A 17,764-nucleotide genomic window follows, 5' to 3' on the forward strand; every position below is an offset into this window, starting at 1 on the left:
AGAGACATATTTGGAAAATAAGGTGGGATGTGAAAACAAGAATCCCACAATAAAACTACAAAACTGAAAGCATGAGAGGAGAAAAATAAGAAAAGTAAGGACTTACATTATTCAGCAGGTTGCTCTCCACAATTTTTCAAATACTGGAATATTTGGAAATTACTTCCTATTTCCATCCTTTGTGTGACATTACATAATTCATATGAATAATTGTATCTTATTCATTTAAAAATACAAAAGAATGGTTGAATTTATTTTAAGTCCTATATAATATATTTATCATTAAATGTACATTATACTTCCATTATTTTCACATCCTAGCATTTTTCATGGAAGGGGTAAACATACATTTGAATTAAATAAAAGACATATTGTATGGACAAATTTTGGAAACTATATCAGTAGGTGTTAGTTTCACATTTACAAAGAGTTTTTCTTTTCCTTTCTTCCTCAAATGCTGTTTGCAATCTTTGGTCTGTACTGACTGAAACTGTACAGTTTTTTCTCCAGAGTTTCCTTTATTTCTCAGACATCTTTTTGCTTATGCATTTACTTGGTTTTTTAACTTTCTCAATGATTTATGGAGTATGAATTTAGTAAGATCAGGTGACAAACAAAAAATTTCTTACATTACTAAAACAGAGGCTATATTATACATATAACATAATCCATATATATCTTTTCTTACTTGTATTTAAATAGTTGTGATTGCCACTCAGTCACTTTTGGAGAAAAACTCAAAAAGCATGCTGAGATCAGGACTGTGTTGTTGTTTCTTAGTCTTAATTTTTGCTATCTTTTTGCCTTAGGTGTTGGTCATTTTAAATATCATATTTAGTAATATAATAATATTGCTCTTTGTTTTATTATACAAAGAGAAAATGAAAAGAAATGAGAGAAAAAGCAGATGCTAATTTAGAAGTTCACGATTAGGAGAAAATTTTCAGTACATTTCCTGGTTATATTTTTTTAAATAAGTGAGACTTTGCCAATGTGATTTCTAAAAAGAAGAAGAATGATAACTGAAACTTAAATCCTGCTTTTTTTTATATGTAATATGTTGCAACTTTTTTCTTGTCGTTCCCAAGTGGGTAAATTCATTACCTTGCTTTTCTTTATATTACTTCATGTGTAATCTGTCAATTACAGAGAGAAATATCCATATATAAGTGGATCAAAGCATGGGTTTAAAAAAGCAAAGAGAAAGAAGAAATGATTTACTGGGTCTGAGACCCTGTTTAACATTTCAGGATCAAACCAATACCAAATTCCTAGGACATAGTAGGGAGTCCAGCAGACAATAAATGAAGTGGCAAATGCAACTGTCATCTTCAAGGTCTTCAGCCGTGCTCTTGGTATATTGTTCTTGGATTGATTCAATTGTAGTTCTATTAGGGAAAAAGAGTAGGTGTTTAAAGATAGTTTTCTCACACAACCAAAACAGTCCAAAAGAGAAACTCACTAATTCAACCTAATAAATATTATAGGAGAAAATTTCTAGCATTTTAAATAAGGACAATTTATTTAAAACGCATACTTTTTTTTGATTTATTTTTATTTATTTATTTATTTATTATTTTTTTTATTGGTTGTTCAAAACGTTACAAAGCTTTTGACATATCATACTTCATACATTAGATTCAAGTGGGTTATGAACTCCCATTTTTACCCCAAATACAGATTGCAGAATCACATCGGTTACACATCCACATTTTATTGTTTTCCACTGTATCACATAATGAATAGAAAATATTGAAGAGGCATGTGTTCTTTAAGTTTACAACAGACTAATCTGTATTTAAAATTTGAGGTACCCAAACAATTGAAATATAAATTTAAGAAAACAGAGGCTAAGCTGAGTTGAATTCTGATTCACTGGGTGTCCCTGCCACTAAGGATAGTAAGAATGATGTATGGATGAAAGTGTGCTGCTCCAAATTATCTACTTCAGCCATGTTTCTTTCTATGATACCTGAAATAATTCCACTTTTAACATAACTTTTAGAGTTCATAGGTTATTCTTGCGAAGAAAGTTATTGAAATCAATGGAATTGCTGACTTTAATCGGCTACCTTTTAGAATTTAAAGACTTAGTTTTTAAAGTTATAAACTGCAGAAAATGTTCAAAATCTGTTCTTATATTTTGTAATCCAAAAGTGCTATTTTAAAATAAGAAATACTTTTCACATATTATATATTTTGAGGGAAACATACAATGCTATTTAGAAATAGTTTACAGTTTCTTTTTCACTGATCACCCAAGAGTGGAAATATGGAGGAAAACATTTATATTTATGTTATAAAGTTAATTTTTGACTAGAAATGTTAAAATAAGTACTTTATTGAATATAGACTGGTCATGATTTTTTTGAGCAGACAAAACTAATTACCATTTAATGCATCCCTTGCTATGGGTCTTCCTCTTTTCACACATTATTTCATTCAATCATTGATATCTGTAAATATTATGTATATTAATAAAGCAATCATGAATGAACACATTTTTTTAAAAAAAGTTTCTTGGCTTAGCATAATGGCTGAATGTGATAAAATACAGATATAGCATGCTGTACTTCTTCTTTAGAAATATCATCATACTTGATTATTGGTTTACTGTTTGCTCTCTGACTTTTATGCTAGACTATGGACTCTATGAAAACAGGATAGATACTAGGCCACCTAGTATGGTTTCCAGCAATATCAGACAGTGCATTTTAGTTAAGTAAATAAAAAAGTAAATGGCTAAAAGTGTTAGTAAATATGTAACTATTACTCCTGTCTTTTTCTTCTATCTCTGTACTACTCATATTTCTTCTGATTAACCCCTATTTTTGATTCATCTTCTTATTCCACATGTCCCATTCTTAAACAATCCTTACATAACTGAATCTCTCTTGGATAAGATTTGAGAAGCAAATTGTTTTTGCACTATTCTTTTTGGTTTTGAAATATTAAATAGCATTTTGGGATGGCAAGTGGAAACTCACACAGCATCACTATAATTATTTCCTTTTGATAATATCTACCCAAACTGATCATTCCTTAATAATTAAGATGATTTCCCTATTTATTTGTACCAGATATGACTTATATACTGTGCCATTGGTAGCATGTCTTTGAGATGTCATGCCAAAATATCATGCTTATTTCATAAATTTTAGTTTTGGGAGTGCACCAGATTACTGAAGAAAAAAAAAGGAAAAATGTGTAGCTACATCTATGATATTTTGGATGACATAATTACATATTTAACATTATTTGACTTGTGAATACATACATATATGCATACAATCACATACACATACATGTTGTAATTTCTGTTTGTGGATATTAAGGGAATTTGAATCAGTTTAACAAATGTTATGGTTTAGATGTGAGGTATCTCCCAAAAGCTTACGATGCTATATAAAGCAAGAAAATAGGTGAAATGTTTGGATTATGAAAGCCTTAACCTAATCAATGCATTAATCCCCTGATAGAGATTGACTAAGTTGTGATTATAGGCAGGTAGGGTGTAACTGGAGAAGGTAGTTTGATGGGGGTATGCCCTTGGAGTTTATATTTTGTCCTTTTGGGGATCTCTCTCTCTCTCTCTCTCTCTCTCTGCTTCCTGGTGTGAGCTGCTTCCCTCCACCACACTCTTCCACCATGATGTTCCTTTTTTTTTTTATTGATTTAAATTTTTTTGTAATTTGTTCTTTTTAGATATACATGACAATAGAATGTATTTTGACATATTATACATACATGGAATGTAACTTTCCATTCTTGTGGTTGTACATGATGCAGAATTACACTGGTTGTGTATTCATATATGAACATAGGAAAGTTAGGTCCGATTCATTCTACTGTCTTTCCTGTTCCCATCCCCACTTCCATAATGTTCTGCCTCACCTCAAGCTCCAGGGAATGGAGCCTGCTATCTATGGACTGAGACCTCTGAAACCATGATCCTCCAAATAAACTTTTCCTTCTCTAAAATTGTTCTTGTCAGGTATTTTGTTCATAGTGGTGAAAAAACTGACTAAAACAACAAATTTATTGGCTAGCATTTAATAGGTTGTTTGCTGTATTCTAGGTATCGGGTGTTGATGTATTATTTCACAGCCCAGCTATAACAATTTTCTAATGCTTATTCTAAGTTTTAGTGAAGTAGTTATTTTTTCTTTAATTTCTCAATGTAAATTTAGAACATCAGAAAATATTATCTCGTGTAAATTAGGAGCATAATAAAAGTACTACCTCATGGGGTGACTGTAAATAATAAATGAGCTAATATATATAAACTTTATAGAACAGTATCTGGCACATAGGGTAAGGGTCATTCTGCTTTAGTTTTGTTATTTAAAAACTGTTTGCACATAATTAGCACTAAATCCAAATAATACATACTGTGGGGATCATGATGAAGGACCCGTGTCAGGGTGAAGATGATTTTTGCATTGCAGATCAACATGATGAGAAGAGGGATAATAAAGAGGCAGCTGAAAGTAAAGAAGTTATAAAAGGCTTGATGCCACCATTGTGGAAAACTGCAGTGTGTTACACATTGAGAGAAAATTTCTGTTTGTCCAGAACCATCTGTTAGGTGGATCATCCTGAATATATATAACTGTATGAGAAAATAAGAAAAAAAACTTATGTTAATTTTTTAAACACTATTTGGAAACTTTTTTCTTGCATCCTGCTATCTTTCTAATATATGTTACCTAAAGCAATTTCTAAGCTCCTTGGTATTTTTTGAGCATTTCTGTGTTAACTTATAATTGGATATATACTTCAAATATATTTAAGTAAGTATGAATGGAATGATAGTATTTTGGGTTTTTTTGGAAATTATTCAATGTTGCAGAATAATTATCACCCAAGATTCTAAACCTTGTCCATTCTTTCATTTTCAAGTACAATTATGTTGAATTAACTTTTTGCAAGTGATTTTGTTTATAGTGTATCCACATTTCGGAAAACAGGGTCTGACTCTTTAAATACATGTTTAAAATTTATTTTAGAGACTGACAGCCCCATTGAACTGACATTTTAAAAATAAATAGTCAAAAGACACAAAAGCTTTACCAAAAAAGTTAAGGCCTCAGACATAACTAATATGTTTATCCTTACTCATAAAATTAATGCCAATTATAGTTACACCAAAATGCCATTTTTACTATTGAGATTGGCAAAAATTAAAAAAAGTTCAGCAATACCTTCTACTGGCAAGGCTGTGGGGAAATCAGTACCCTTGTACAATGCTACTTGGAATGCAGATTGGCACAACCATTATGGAGGGAAACGTGCTAATGACTATTATAATTACATATGCATTGTAATGCTTAATATTGCTTGTCAGCTTGTCTGAATTGAGAGCTGCCTAGATAAAGCACACTTTGGGGGTGTGTATTTGAGGTGTTTCCAGAGATGATTGGCATGTAGATAGGCCGAATAAGGGAGAAAGACCTACTCTGAATGTGTATGACACTATCTAATAGGCTGAGGGTCTAGACAGAACAAAAAATGTCCCATGCCCATGACCCACTCTTTTTGAGCAAGTGCTTGTTTTGGTGCCTTCATCTCCTGTGGACAGTGGACTCCATGTATATATTTTTTATTAGAACTTTATAGTTACACATAGTAGTTGTGTACATCCTGACAAACTCAAACATGCATGGAAATCGATTTCAGTTCATGATTCCCCTTTTCTTTCCCGTTGTCCCTCTCCTCTCCCATTCTCCTTCTACTCTGCTAGATTTCCTTTTGCTTCTCTATTAATTTATATTTCATTGATTTTTTTATGTTAACCTATCATTTCCTCACCCTTTCCTTGCCGCAGTCTCTGGCTGGGCACAAATCACGAGTCTCCACACAGCTTGTAGATTCAAACAGCAATTCTTTATTCCCAAACTCACACCGGCAGTCTACAAACACGTTCTGGGGAAATCCACATTCTCTGCCCAAATTCACTACTCGCCCAAATCCACACTCTGCCCAAATCCACTACTGCCCAAATCCACTCCACATGGGCTTCTGTCTCCCAAAAATACTGTCTGACCCTAAGAACTCAAGAGGAACTCAGCAGCAGGATACGCCCTATTCTAAAGGGGGAACACCCTAATCTCCTATTATGCTAAACCGCCCTGATCCTTGAGCAAGGTCACCTTTCAGAAGTCCTTCCACTAGACAGCATGGGAGTAAGCTGGCAAGGAGATTGTCATACCTACTTGGCTGATGGCTCCCAGCATCTCCTTTTTTTTTTTTTTAACTCTAGCTTCTGCATGAGAGAAAACATTTGATGTTTGATTTTTTGAGTTTAACTTATTTCACTTAGCAAGATATTCTTCATTTCCATCCATTTACCAGCAAAAGCCATAATTTCATTCTTTTTCATGGCTGAGTAGAACTCAATTGTCTATATATACCAAAATTTCTTAATCCATTTATCTATTGTTGGGCATCTGGGTTGATTCCGTAATTTAGCTATTGTGAATTGTACTGCTATAAACATTGAGATGGTTTCATGCTGTAGTATGTTGATTTTAGATCTTTTTAGAAAATACACAAGAGTGGGACAGCTGGGTCTTGTGGTAGTTCCATCCCTATTTTTTTGAGGAATCTCCATACTGCTTGCCAGAGTAATTATACTAGTCGGCAGTCCCACCAACAAGATACAAATGAACCTTTTCCCCTTACGTTCTTTAGCCCTTGAATGCAGATTTGTACCAGCACCTCTGTAGGGAGCTTCCAGGTCTTCACTCTAGGACTGGGGCTGCATCATTGGTCCCTCTTATTCTGAGGCTTCCAGTTTCTTGGACTGAGAAACTACTGGTTTCCTTGGCTGTGCAGCCTGCAGATGGCATTTGTGAGCCCAATCTCTTCTCATGTAAACCAATCTAATAAATCCATATGTATGTATGTATATATATATATATATATATATATATATATATATATATATATATATATATATATATATTCCTTTTGGTTCTGCTCCTGTGGAGAACTAATGCAAGATTTCCTTTGATCCAGCAATCCTACACCAGGCAATTACTCTGAACATACACTTATACCTCTGTAATGTGAAAATACGTCTGCACAAGATTATTAGTTGTATCATTTGTCACTGAAAATGTTGAAAATAATCTACATGACGGTTTTAAAAATAGTGGCTGAATAAATTATGGTAGACCACACTATGGAGTGCTGTGAAACTGTAAAAAAGTAAGGAAAATCTCTGTGTACACACACACACACACACACACACACACACACTGCCAATAATGAAACCAATTCACAGAATCTGCATCCTTAGATAATGCATTGAGAAGAACTTAGTGTCATTTCTTTGATATTACTGTTTAAAGTGAATCTAACTATGAAGAAACATTAGACAAAACCAAATTGAAGGGCATTCTACAGAGTAACTCGCCTGCACCCTTCAAAAAAGGTCAGTGTTATGAAACACAAAAGAAGACTGAGGAATGGTTCCAGCAAAAAGGAGACTAAGGAGACATGCAACTGACTCCATCACATAATCATTTAGTTTTTTTTAAATATTTATTTTTTATGTGTAGATGGACACAACACAATGCCTTCATCTTTATATGGTGCTGAGGATCAGACCCAGGTCCCACCCATGCTAGGCGAGCGCTTCACCGCTGAGCCACAATCCCAGCCCCTCATTTAGCTTTTTAAGAGTATAAAATTAAGCTAAGTACAACTGTTGAGATTTAAACACGGTGCATAGGTTGAATAATAGTATTGTTTCAACGCTAATTTCCTTGTTTAGAAACTTATGCTGGGGCTATGTGTGAACAAGGTCTTAAACACAAAATGAAGTATAGAGATATAATATCTGAAACTTTTAAACAATTAAAAAAATGTGTATGAGGAAAGAAAGTAAATAAGCAAATATAGGAAAATGCTAATATTAGGGAATATCTATCTCTATATGAAATATCTACATTTCATATATAGAGATAGATATCCTATATATGACAGAAATCCAAAAAAAATTTGTATGATGCTTGCAATCTTTCTCTAAATGAGAAATTATATTTTTAAAAAGCCTTCTTTATTCTAAAACTTATAGAAGCTCAACCTGAATAAACTTATTTTTTTTATTTATTTGTATTAGAGCATTGTAGTTAAATTATTTAACTATTGCAAGTAGTTTTCAAGAATAAATTCTAATGGGAATTTATTTAATTTTTTCTTCATTTATCAAGCACATATGTTACATAGTCCTTTCCAAGCTTTCTACTAAGAAACTTCATTTTGTTGTAAAACATTATTAAAATAAAAGGATGAGAGCCCAAGTTATTAAACTGATAGCAAATAATAGGAACCAAATACTTTTAATTAAATTAGTGGTAACCTTTTTTCTTTCTCTTCTTTCTTTCTTTCTTTCTTTCTTTTTTTTTTTGTTTTGTTGAATTAAGACCATTTAATTTATTTAACAGGTTCAGGGGTTCTATCCTTTTTGGGATTTGCTGGGATATAGTAGTGGAAATAGAATATGATGCTTTAAAAGGTAACACAAAATATTTCTTTTCTTTTTTGAGTAGAAAAACAATCCTGTTTCTTATGTCTATAATTAGAAAGTTGATTTTCAGTTTCATTTTTTTTCCAACCTCAAAGGGAAAATAATTTAAAAATAATCCACTAGAGGGCAACAAATAGTCATATTATCAATCTCTAAGTCAAGAAACAAAAGTACATTTGACTAATTTTATCTTATGATCCAGACCAACTTTTCCCCACATTATGAAATGAGGCTTTCAGTTTTTCATATTTTTTTTTCTAATTTGACCATATTTAAAGTTTAGTATTGTATTATACCAAACAGATGTGTGAGTTGAAATCCTTTGGAGGGTTTAAATCACATAGAACTCAAGAATCTTAGATTTTCTTTTTTTCTTTTCTTTTTTGTTTTAAGTTTACTACTTTCCTCCATCCCTTTGGAATCAGATGACCTGAATTTGTCTTTCTGCTTTTGCACTGTACCACATTCTTGCCTTAATAATTCACATATTTAAGCCTTAATGATGAAACTTTCAATAACCCTGACTTTCAAATGTAGTTCTATGATTTGAATTACTGGTTATCATTTTTATTTAATAAATGCTTATTTGTTAAGCAACTAGTTGCTAAGAATAAATATATCAGGTGGTCTCTACCGTAAAAGACAAGCCAGATATATCTTTCTATAAGGGAATTTAATATTTGATTGTGGATATTATAGAATGTATATGCCACCTGTGAGACAAGATAGACTGATAGTTTTAAAAGAGAAATACATAAAAGTATATGGAAATTCACAGTCTTACTTGCCTATCAATTAATTTGTCTTAGTCTTGCTTTGGTTTATTTTGTGCTTCAAGGCCTGCTCATTTGAGTGATTGATATAGGGATCCATTTTACTCTCTGTGATTCCTTTGTCCTTGGATTATATTTCTTTAGTTTCTGTGTTTTCCCTCTGTTATCCCCAACTCTAGTTCTTATCGATGCTTGCTTTATTTTGACATAAACAAGAACATTCTGTTTTTCTTCTTCATAGGCAATTGTGGATGCTTATTTCTTCTTAGAATATTATCTTTAACCCTCACATACCCCACAGTAATCACACAATTACCTAATTTTTCCAAAGGTAATTATCTTCAGATGGAATGCTTTAGTTTCCTCTAAAGTGCAGGTAATAATAGTACCTACCTTTAGGGGATGTTATGACAATTAAATGAATTATTACATGAAAAGCAACTGGTACAGTGCCTGTGCACAGTTAGCACTATATTAATCTTAACCAGTATGATAAATATTTTCAAGGCACACAACTTCTATGTGTATCCATATGTATTTATATATCCATCTATAAATATATATCTATAAATACATACCATATTTTTTTCTTGATGTCTTTTATCCTTCTAGTCTCACCTTAAGCTTTTCCTTAGCCTTCTACAGAAAAAGGGAAATAGCTGAATACATAATGGTGTAGAATGCAGTAGTTTAAAGCTCTGGCTGTGGAATTGAAATAGTCAAGGCAAAATATGCCAAATTGGTATATTGATTTTTCAAGCTGAAAAGAACTTGAGGAAGTGAGCCATTCAGCTTGATTTTCCCTACATGCAGGAAGCCATAAAGATTCTTTGGGAAGGGACATCCTTCAAATACCAAGATTGGAAAACAGCATGGACCATCAGAGACTGTAAGAGGTGCTGCAGTAACCTGAATGTTATAACAAACTCTTTTAGTAATGCTTCTCTTTCACTAGCTTGTACATTCTCCATGTGTCGTCAGTAACACCCCTAGAATTTAGTCCCCTATTCCACACATCCATTTATGCTATTGTTTCTGCACCAACGTTGTTTTTCTTTGCCTCAAAAGTATAAAAGTATCATGCTTTGGTCATTTCTTCAAATTTCACTGTCTTGTAAAATTCTGATCTAAATATAAATTTAACAAAATTTTTACACTTTTCTTTTGCTAACCACCTTGAATTAATTGGGTTCCTAGATCCATCCAAAGAACCCACTTAAAAACTAAGGGGTAGAAGGGATATTTTTGTTTTCTACAGAGTTGGGAGTATATACTGACATTTCTACTCATTAGATAGCAATCATGGGTATCACATGATATTCATAGGCTTAGTTTCTTCATGTGTAAAGTAAGAATACTAATTGAACCAATTTATAGGGTTGTTGGAACATTCATGAAATATTACATGTATTTAGCACAATTCCTGGCACACATTTATATCTTCAAGTATTCTTTATCATCCTCATTGTTATTGCTACTGCTAGCATGCTTTACTATGTTCTAGCACAGTACTTGGCATATTGCACATATGAAGTAAATATTAATTGAATTTAAACTGCTCTTCAAATTCAGAAGTGCATTTTACACCAGGGAATTCTCTCATGTGTCACGGCAAGCCTCCACACATCTCCAGAACAAACTTCCTTACACCAAAGACTAAGGAGTGGCTCATATTTCTTGCCTGCAGGCTTGAGTTAACTATAATTTTAAAACTGTCAATATGTAATACTCCCTATTAAGTCAGATAAACTAGGGATATGAACTCTTTCTCTAAATAATCTGCTACTCTGGAATTCTTGTGGTCTTAGATGACTCTCATTAAAAAGCATGTGATTTTTAATTAGATATACCCACACCTAATTTAGGAAATGTTTTTTTACTCAACTTATAACCAGCCTAACTACAGATAGTTTAAAATCAGAGCTACTTCCAGGGTGTGTGTTAGTTGCTTTTTCTTGCCTTCTTTTCTCCTCTTTTCCCTCACTTCCTTCCTTTCTCCTTTCCTTTCCTCTTTCCCACCCTACTTTTGGATATGATGCCTCCAAGACTTGAATTATGCTCTGGATATATAACTTTCAGAATGAGTAGTATAGTTTTGTGACCAGAGAATAGTTGCCAAGTTTACTGATCAGTCAGAAGGCAAGCTATAATTTTAAAAAATTTGAAGAGATTAATCTTTATATAAGCATTTTTTGGGGAATGGGGGGTACCAGGGATTTAAATCAGGGGCACTTGACCACTAAGCCACATCCACAGCCTTATTTTGTATTTTATTTAGAGACAGGGTTTACTAACTTGCTTAGTGCCTTGACTTTCCTGAGGCTGGCTTTGAACTCCTGACCCTCCTGCCTCTGGCTCTGGAGCCACTGGGATTACAGGCCTGTGCCATAGCACCTGGCTTATATAAGCATTTATTTTTGTTGTTTCTTAACAAATTAACCATTTTACTATTCATATTTCTGCATTTTTCTTTCCTGACCTCAAAAACGATTATGAAAGAAAGAAAAAAGGAAGGAGAAAAGAAAAGAAGAAAACAAACATTAATTGAGAGTTTAAAATAAAGTGTAAAGTCTCATACTGGATTATTTTATATGTCACATAATTTATTCTTTACAGCTACTCTTTTAAATTTAGTTATTTGTTCAGAGTCCCATACTCTAAGAGAGAGTACTGAGATTTGAATGCCATTTCTACAATCCTACTGGCTTTCAAACTTTGTTCCTGGGCAATCCAAAATCTTTAAAGGGAGTATGAATTGGGGCTAGTGAACAGCCAAGAAGAGTGGTCCTCCTTTATGCCTGTTTGAAACAGAAAGGGTCCACTTAAATTTATTTAGTTTATTGGGACTCCACATAGGATTTTAAAAAAATTCTGAGAACACATTCATTCCCAAACTATCATAGAGCTTAGTTTCTGAGGTTAATAATTAGGAAGGTAGAAAACCAAGGTGGTCAATTTAAAATAGCTCATTGTGAGCTCTAGCAAAATGTCATAAATCCCCAGATTTCCAGGCTTGAGTTATGACAACTAGTTTGTTGTTTTAACTGTGGTTTGAATTACATTAGTAATAAACAACCAGTATATGCATCAAAGAATGAAGGTTAAAGTCACACTTTTGATGTAAATTGGTCACAACAGGATATGACTTTGTCAATGGGCTTATCCATAGAGTGTGGTAACACATGACACAACCTATGTGTCACAGTCTACAAATAAAAAACTTTTGAGTTATTTTTTTTAAACCTCTCCCCTTCCTTTTTTTCCTGAACACTTACAATATATTTTTACCTATGTCTATGATTTGTCTAACCCACCATCAGAGTATAAGCTTCAAAAAATCTGTAAATCTCTCCAATTCTGTTTCTTTTATTTTTCTGCCTTTTTTCCTTTATTTTCTTCCTTCCTGCTTTTTTTCTTTTTTTCTTTTTGGTAGTTGTGGTACTGAGTATTGAATTCAAATTGTCACACAGGGTAAGCAATGAGCTATATTCCCAAACATTTCTTTATACAGCATCTGCTAAATTGACCAGACTGGCCTCAGACTATTGTCCTCCTGCCACAGGTAACCTGGTCATTAGCATTAGAGATGTGTATCACCCTGCTAGCAAAAATAACATCTAATCTGCTTAGATTAAATTCAAGCGTCCAGCATGTGAAACAATGAATGTAACCCAGTAGGTGCTCAATAAAGAACTGCATGTTGCTGGGCTTAGCTTTAGCGTGTGTTCTTAGGGTGAGATGGCAACCGCCCACCTATAATCTGACTCAGGGGAGCTAAGGCAGAGAATGGCAAGTTCAAGCCCAGTCTGGGAAAATAAGGGAAACCTGCCTCAAATTTAAAAAATGCATACGGAAGTAAATATATACAAGAAAGGGAATGTAGCTAAGTGGTGGAGCACCTCTGGGTTCAGTCTCTACTATAAATAAATAAATAAATGAGAAAGAGAGAGAAACAAAAAGGAAAGGGGTACAGCTCAGTGGAAGAAACTTTATGTAGCATGTGAGTATGAAGCCCTAAATTCAATCACCAGTATTGCAAAAATAGATGATAATTCAAGATAGAACAACTTACATAGCAACTGAAAAGGCTCACATCTTCTCCCCCATACATACTTCAATATGAATTTTAAACGGCATTTATTTCCCATATAGAAAAGAATTTCTGTGTCTTGATGAGAGGGCAAGGAATTAAAACAAAATAATAATCCATTTTCAATTGAGCTTAATTTTAGATTTTTTATTTTTATTTGATGGTGCATGGTTTTAATCCCAGTGACTCTGGAGGCTGAGACAGGAGGATTTCAAGTTCTAGGTCAGCCTCAGCAACTTAGTGAGACTGTCTTAAAATAAAAATTTAAAAAGGTCTGTAGATGGATGTAGCTCAGTGGTAGAGCTCTTGACTAACAGGTGTAAGGCCCTGGGTGTGCCCAGCTCTGAAGAAAGAAAAAGAAAAAGAAAGAAAATGTTTATTCATATGTTTTTTTTTTTTTCAGGAAACTTTAGCAGAGTGCTTTATAAACTTAGAAGCGTTATTGGAAGTAAGAATGAGTCATTTGTTATACAAAGTAAAATATTACTATCATTCTTGTAGTAAATAGTCACATAAATCTCTGGTAGAACAATGTATTTGAGGTCAGACCATTACATGCAATTTCTAAACAATTCAAAGTTAAGTTCTTATTTTCTTTTTGCTGTGCCAAAATTGATAGGTATAGTATATGGCATTGTCTTTCTATTATTGCTATAATATATTTAGAGGAAAGTAGTTGAATTAATAAATCAATATTTTAGGTAGAACTTCTGAGAGACTTCTTTCAAGGAGAAAAAAAACTGTGGATATATCATTCAGTTATTATCACAAACTGTCTTATTTTCCACTTCTGTTTGCATTTTCGTCTATATTAGTATCCCAAATATTTTCCTGATAGCTGTATCTATACAATGATCTTACATTGTCATTAGTCATGTCCTAACGTCATTCCCCGCCCCCCCCCCCTTTTTAAAATTGGCTAAAATCTATTCCCACATTCTGCCTTCCCACTGTCTTCAAACAGACAGGCAGAAAAATACTTCTCCATCTACCTATGTCAGAGGTTTTACTATTCAAATTTTTTGGCTAAAAATATTGGAGCTTTATTTTCCTTTGCTGTTTTATTAAATAGAGCCAATTTGTTACTAAGCTTTTAAAAAATATTTATATTTTTAGTTGTAGTTGGACACAATACCTTTATTTTATTTATTTTTATGTGGTGCTGAGGATCAAACCCAGGGCCTCACACATGCTAGGCGAGAGCTTTACTGCTAAGCCACAACCTCAGCCCTGTTGCTAAGCTTTATTTGATGTTGTTATTTGAAATGTTATTCTTACTATCAATTCCATTCCCAACCTTCAATTTAATCACTTACTTGCTAAATTATTTGAAAAGATTCTTTGTCTTACTTTACTCTATTTGGCCCTACATATATTTTTAAAAAATATTTTTGTTTAAAAGAAGTAACTTCAGTTTGAGGGGAAGGTTATTTTGATTTGATTACTATTAAATGTGATATATGGAAACATATTGTATCACATAAATATGTACAATTACTTTTTTGAAAATTAAAAAAAATTGAAATGTCATTTTACTCCTTATATAGGCCTCACAATGGTTCTCACATTAATTTTAGATTTTTTATTGCTGTCAATGTCTTTTGTAATATAAATATATCATAATCATTAATTCACTTACCCATTTTTAATGTTCAATCTTTAAAAACATTTTGTTCAATTTATTTTTAATTGAGATATAAACACAAGTTGTATATATTAGTGTATCTAAGCATTTTTTAAAAAATATTTTTTAGTTGTTGATGTAACTTTATTTTTTATTTATTTATATGTGGTGCTGAGAATCCAACCCAGTGCTCACACATCCAGGCAAGAGTTCTACCACTGAGCCACAATCCCAGCCCCAGTATCCAAGCATTTAATTTAAGTTTTACTAGGTATCTTAGTAGGAAAAATAAATATTAAGCTGCATACTACGAAGTCTGTACATGTAAAAATGTATACCTTAATGACAAACATAGGCAGACAAACATATAATCACAGTGTTTTATAATATCATGAAATCAAAGGAAAGGAGAAACCACCAAATCTAATTTTTCACTATTCCTAACTCTTAGTCTTTCACTTCAACAAGTTTCTTATGAAAATTAATCATACCTTTTAGCCTTTATTGAAAAAATACATTTGATACTTCATTTATTTTTTCTTGCCCAAATACCTTATCCCTCAACCTCCAGAGTTACCGGGATTATAGGTGTGTACCCCCACACCTGGCCTGTTTTTTTTTTTTTTTAATACTTTAATTTTAGTTAGTTATTTTTAATGTGGTGTTGATTTGATCACTATTAAAGATGTTGAGGATCGAACACAATTCCTCATACATGCTAGGCAACCGCTCTACTACTGAGTCACAACCCTAGCCCATGGCCTGTTGTTTTTAAACTATCTGGCCAGATTAGAATGGCTAGATAGATTTATTAATACTATTATTTTTTGTGGTGCTGGGGATTGAACCCAGAGCTTCATGCATGTGAGGCAAGCACTCTCTCACTGAACTACATCCCAGCCCATAGATTTAAAATTTTAAAGGAAATTTTTTGGAGGATTTTAGAAAACTCTGACTTTACTTCTTAACACAATTTTGTACCTTGGATTTATCATATAATGCATTTGTAAGCATAGAGACAACTGATTAATTTGTTGTGAAAAGATCTTGTTATTTGCAAGCATTTGTTATTTTCTTCAGAGATGTAATTGTTGAAAAAGCAGATTCTGCAGGTCAATCTGTTATGCTCCTTCTATGGAAGGCAATCTGAAGAGATGTATGTCTTCCAGAGGTATGGGAAAAGGGCCTGCTGACTACACACCCATGGTAATAAAGCTTTATCAACAACATCTTTCTAGTGGTGCACACCTGTAATCCCAGCGGCTTGGGAGTCTGAGGCAGGATTGGGAGTTCAAAGCCAGCCTCAGCAAAAGTGAAGCACTAAGCAACTCAGTGAGTTCCTCTCTCTAAATAAAATACAGAATAGTGCTGGGGATGTAGCTCAGTGGGTGAGTGCCTCTGAGTTCAATATGCAGTGCTCCCCTAACCCCACCACCAAAAAAAACCCAAAAACCTACTTGAGCTCAAATCAGGGAAGTATTCATTTTTTTCCAGAGTCTAAGATTTCCCACTTTCTCTCTTTGTTCAGTTTTACTAACTGCAAACTATAGAACAACATACATGTCAAAATAATTTTCCCTTAGCTGTAGTGACGAAACTCTTAGTTTCTACTCAACAAACCTCAAATAAAAAGTTATAAAATATTCATGCAAATTTAATAATTCCTAAAAATTCTCTCAATTAATCATTAAATGTATGTCAATTAGAAGAAAAGGAAAAATGGAAAAAGCTGGGCCCAGTGATGCATGCTTGTAATCCCAGGAACTCAGGAATTTAAGGCATGGGATTGTGAATTTGAATCATCCTAGTCAGCAACATAGTGAGAGACTCCATCTCAAAAAAAAAAAAAAAAAAAAAAAGGATTCGGATGAGTTCAATTTCAGCATAGCTACTTTTTAGAGAACATTTACTATGTACCAAATATTATAATAGATATTTTAATACATGATTAATTTAATTATTATAAAGGCTCATGAATTAGTTATTACCCCATTTTATAAATAAAGGAGCAGAACCCTAAAGATGTTAAGAAATTTTCTTGAGGAAACTGAACAATCAGGATTAAACACCACCTTGACTACTAGACCCTCGGTTCTTAAAAATAATGCAACATGTGCTTCCTTTAATAAGACCTTTACTCAGATTTAGATGGGAAATCTGTGATCACCATAATAATACAAGTTCATGAATAATGAATTACCTGTGGTCCAGCAAAAATACTACTGAGAATCCAGGCCAGGCTGGTCATGGACTGTTCAAGCTTGCGGTTGTTTTGCACAGCTAGTGGTCTGGTGATAGCCAGGGAACGGTCCAGGCTTATCACCACCATCATGAAAGCTGGGGCATACATGGAGAAAAGCTTCAGGTAGCTGAGGACTTTGCAGAGGAACTCTCCTGCATACCATTGGACTGTAATATTCCACATACCATCCAGTGGCATGACAATCAGAGTCTCCAACAAGTTGGCTAATGTCAAATGTTTTAAAAGCACCTTCATTCTGGAGAGTTTTTTCCCTTTTTCTTTCTTCTGAGTCCACTTCTGAAGTTTCAATAAGAAAGAAGCATTAAAGGTGGTGGAGAGTAGAAAAAGGCAGAAAGTCACTGTCACTCGAATCTTTCCAGATAAGGTCAGGGTGGGGAGGTTTTCCTGTATCAGTGAGATGCTGTTGTTGATGGCTGAACAGTGATTCTGATTCTGTTCAGGAGAGGCATTGTTTGCCATACTTCCCCAATGATAAAGC

At 33.4% G+C, this 17,764-nt stretch overlaps 1 protein-coding gene across 1 annotated transcript; it reads right to left on the reverse strand.

The window, feature by feature from the left end:
- Positions 1–1,143: 1,143 nt before the first annotated feature.
- Positions 1,144–17,745, reverse strand: Gnrhr (gonadotropin releasing hormone receptor). Its single transcript, XM_076864922.1, has 3 exons — positions 17,224–17,745; positions 4,393–4,612; positions 1,144–1,388 (listed from the first exon to the last, which is right to left on the reverse strand). The coding sequence occupies exons 1-3, from the start codon at positions 17,743–17,745 to the stop codon at positions 1,144–1,146; spliced, it is 987 nt and encodes a 328-aa protein (XP_076721037.1).
- Positions 17,746–17,764: the final 19 nt, after the last annotated feature.

The sequence above is a fragment of the Callospermophilus lateralis genome, chromosome 8 (assembly GCF_048772815.1).
Source record: "Callospermophilus lateralis isolate mCalLat2 chromosome 8, mCalLat2.hap1, whole genome shotgun sequence".
Lineage (NCBI taxonomy): Eukaryota > Metazoa > Chordata > Mammalia > Rodentia > Sciuridae > Callospermophilus > Callospermophilus lateralis.

Excerpts from the sequence above, each read along its gene's own strand:
- Gnrhr (XM_076864922.1), bottom strand. The coding sequence starts at position 17,745 with ATGGCAAACAATGCCTCTCCTGAACAGAATCAGAATCACTGTTCAGCC. Across the intron at positions 4,613-17,223 it reads GTATTTTTGCTGGACCACAG|TTATATATATTCAGGATGAT; the intron begins GTAATTCATTAT and ends TTTCTCATACAG. Across the intron at positions 1,389-4,392 it reads CCTTCATCATGATCCCCACA|AACTACAATTGAATCAATCC; the intron begins GTATGTATTATT and ends TTTCCCTAATAG.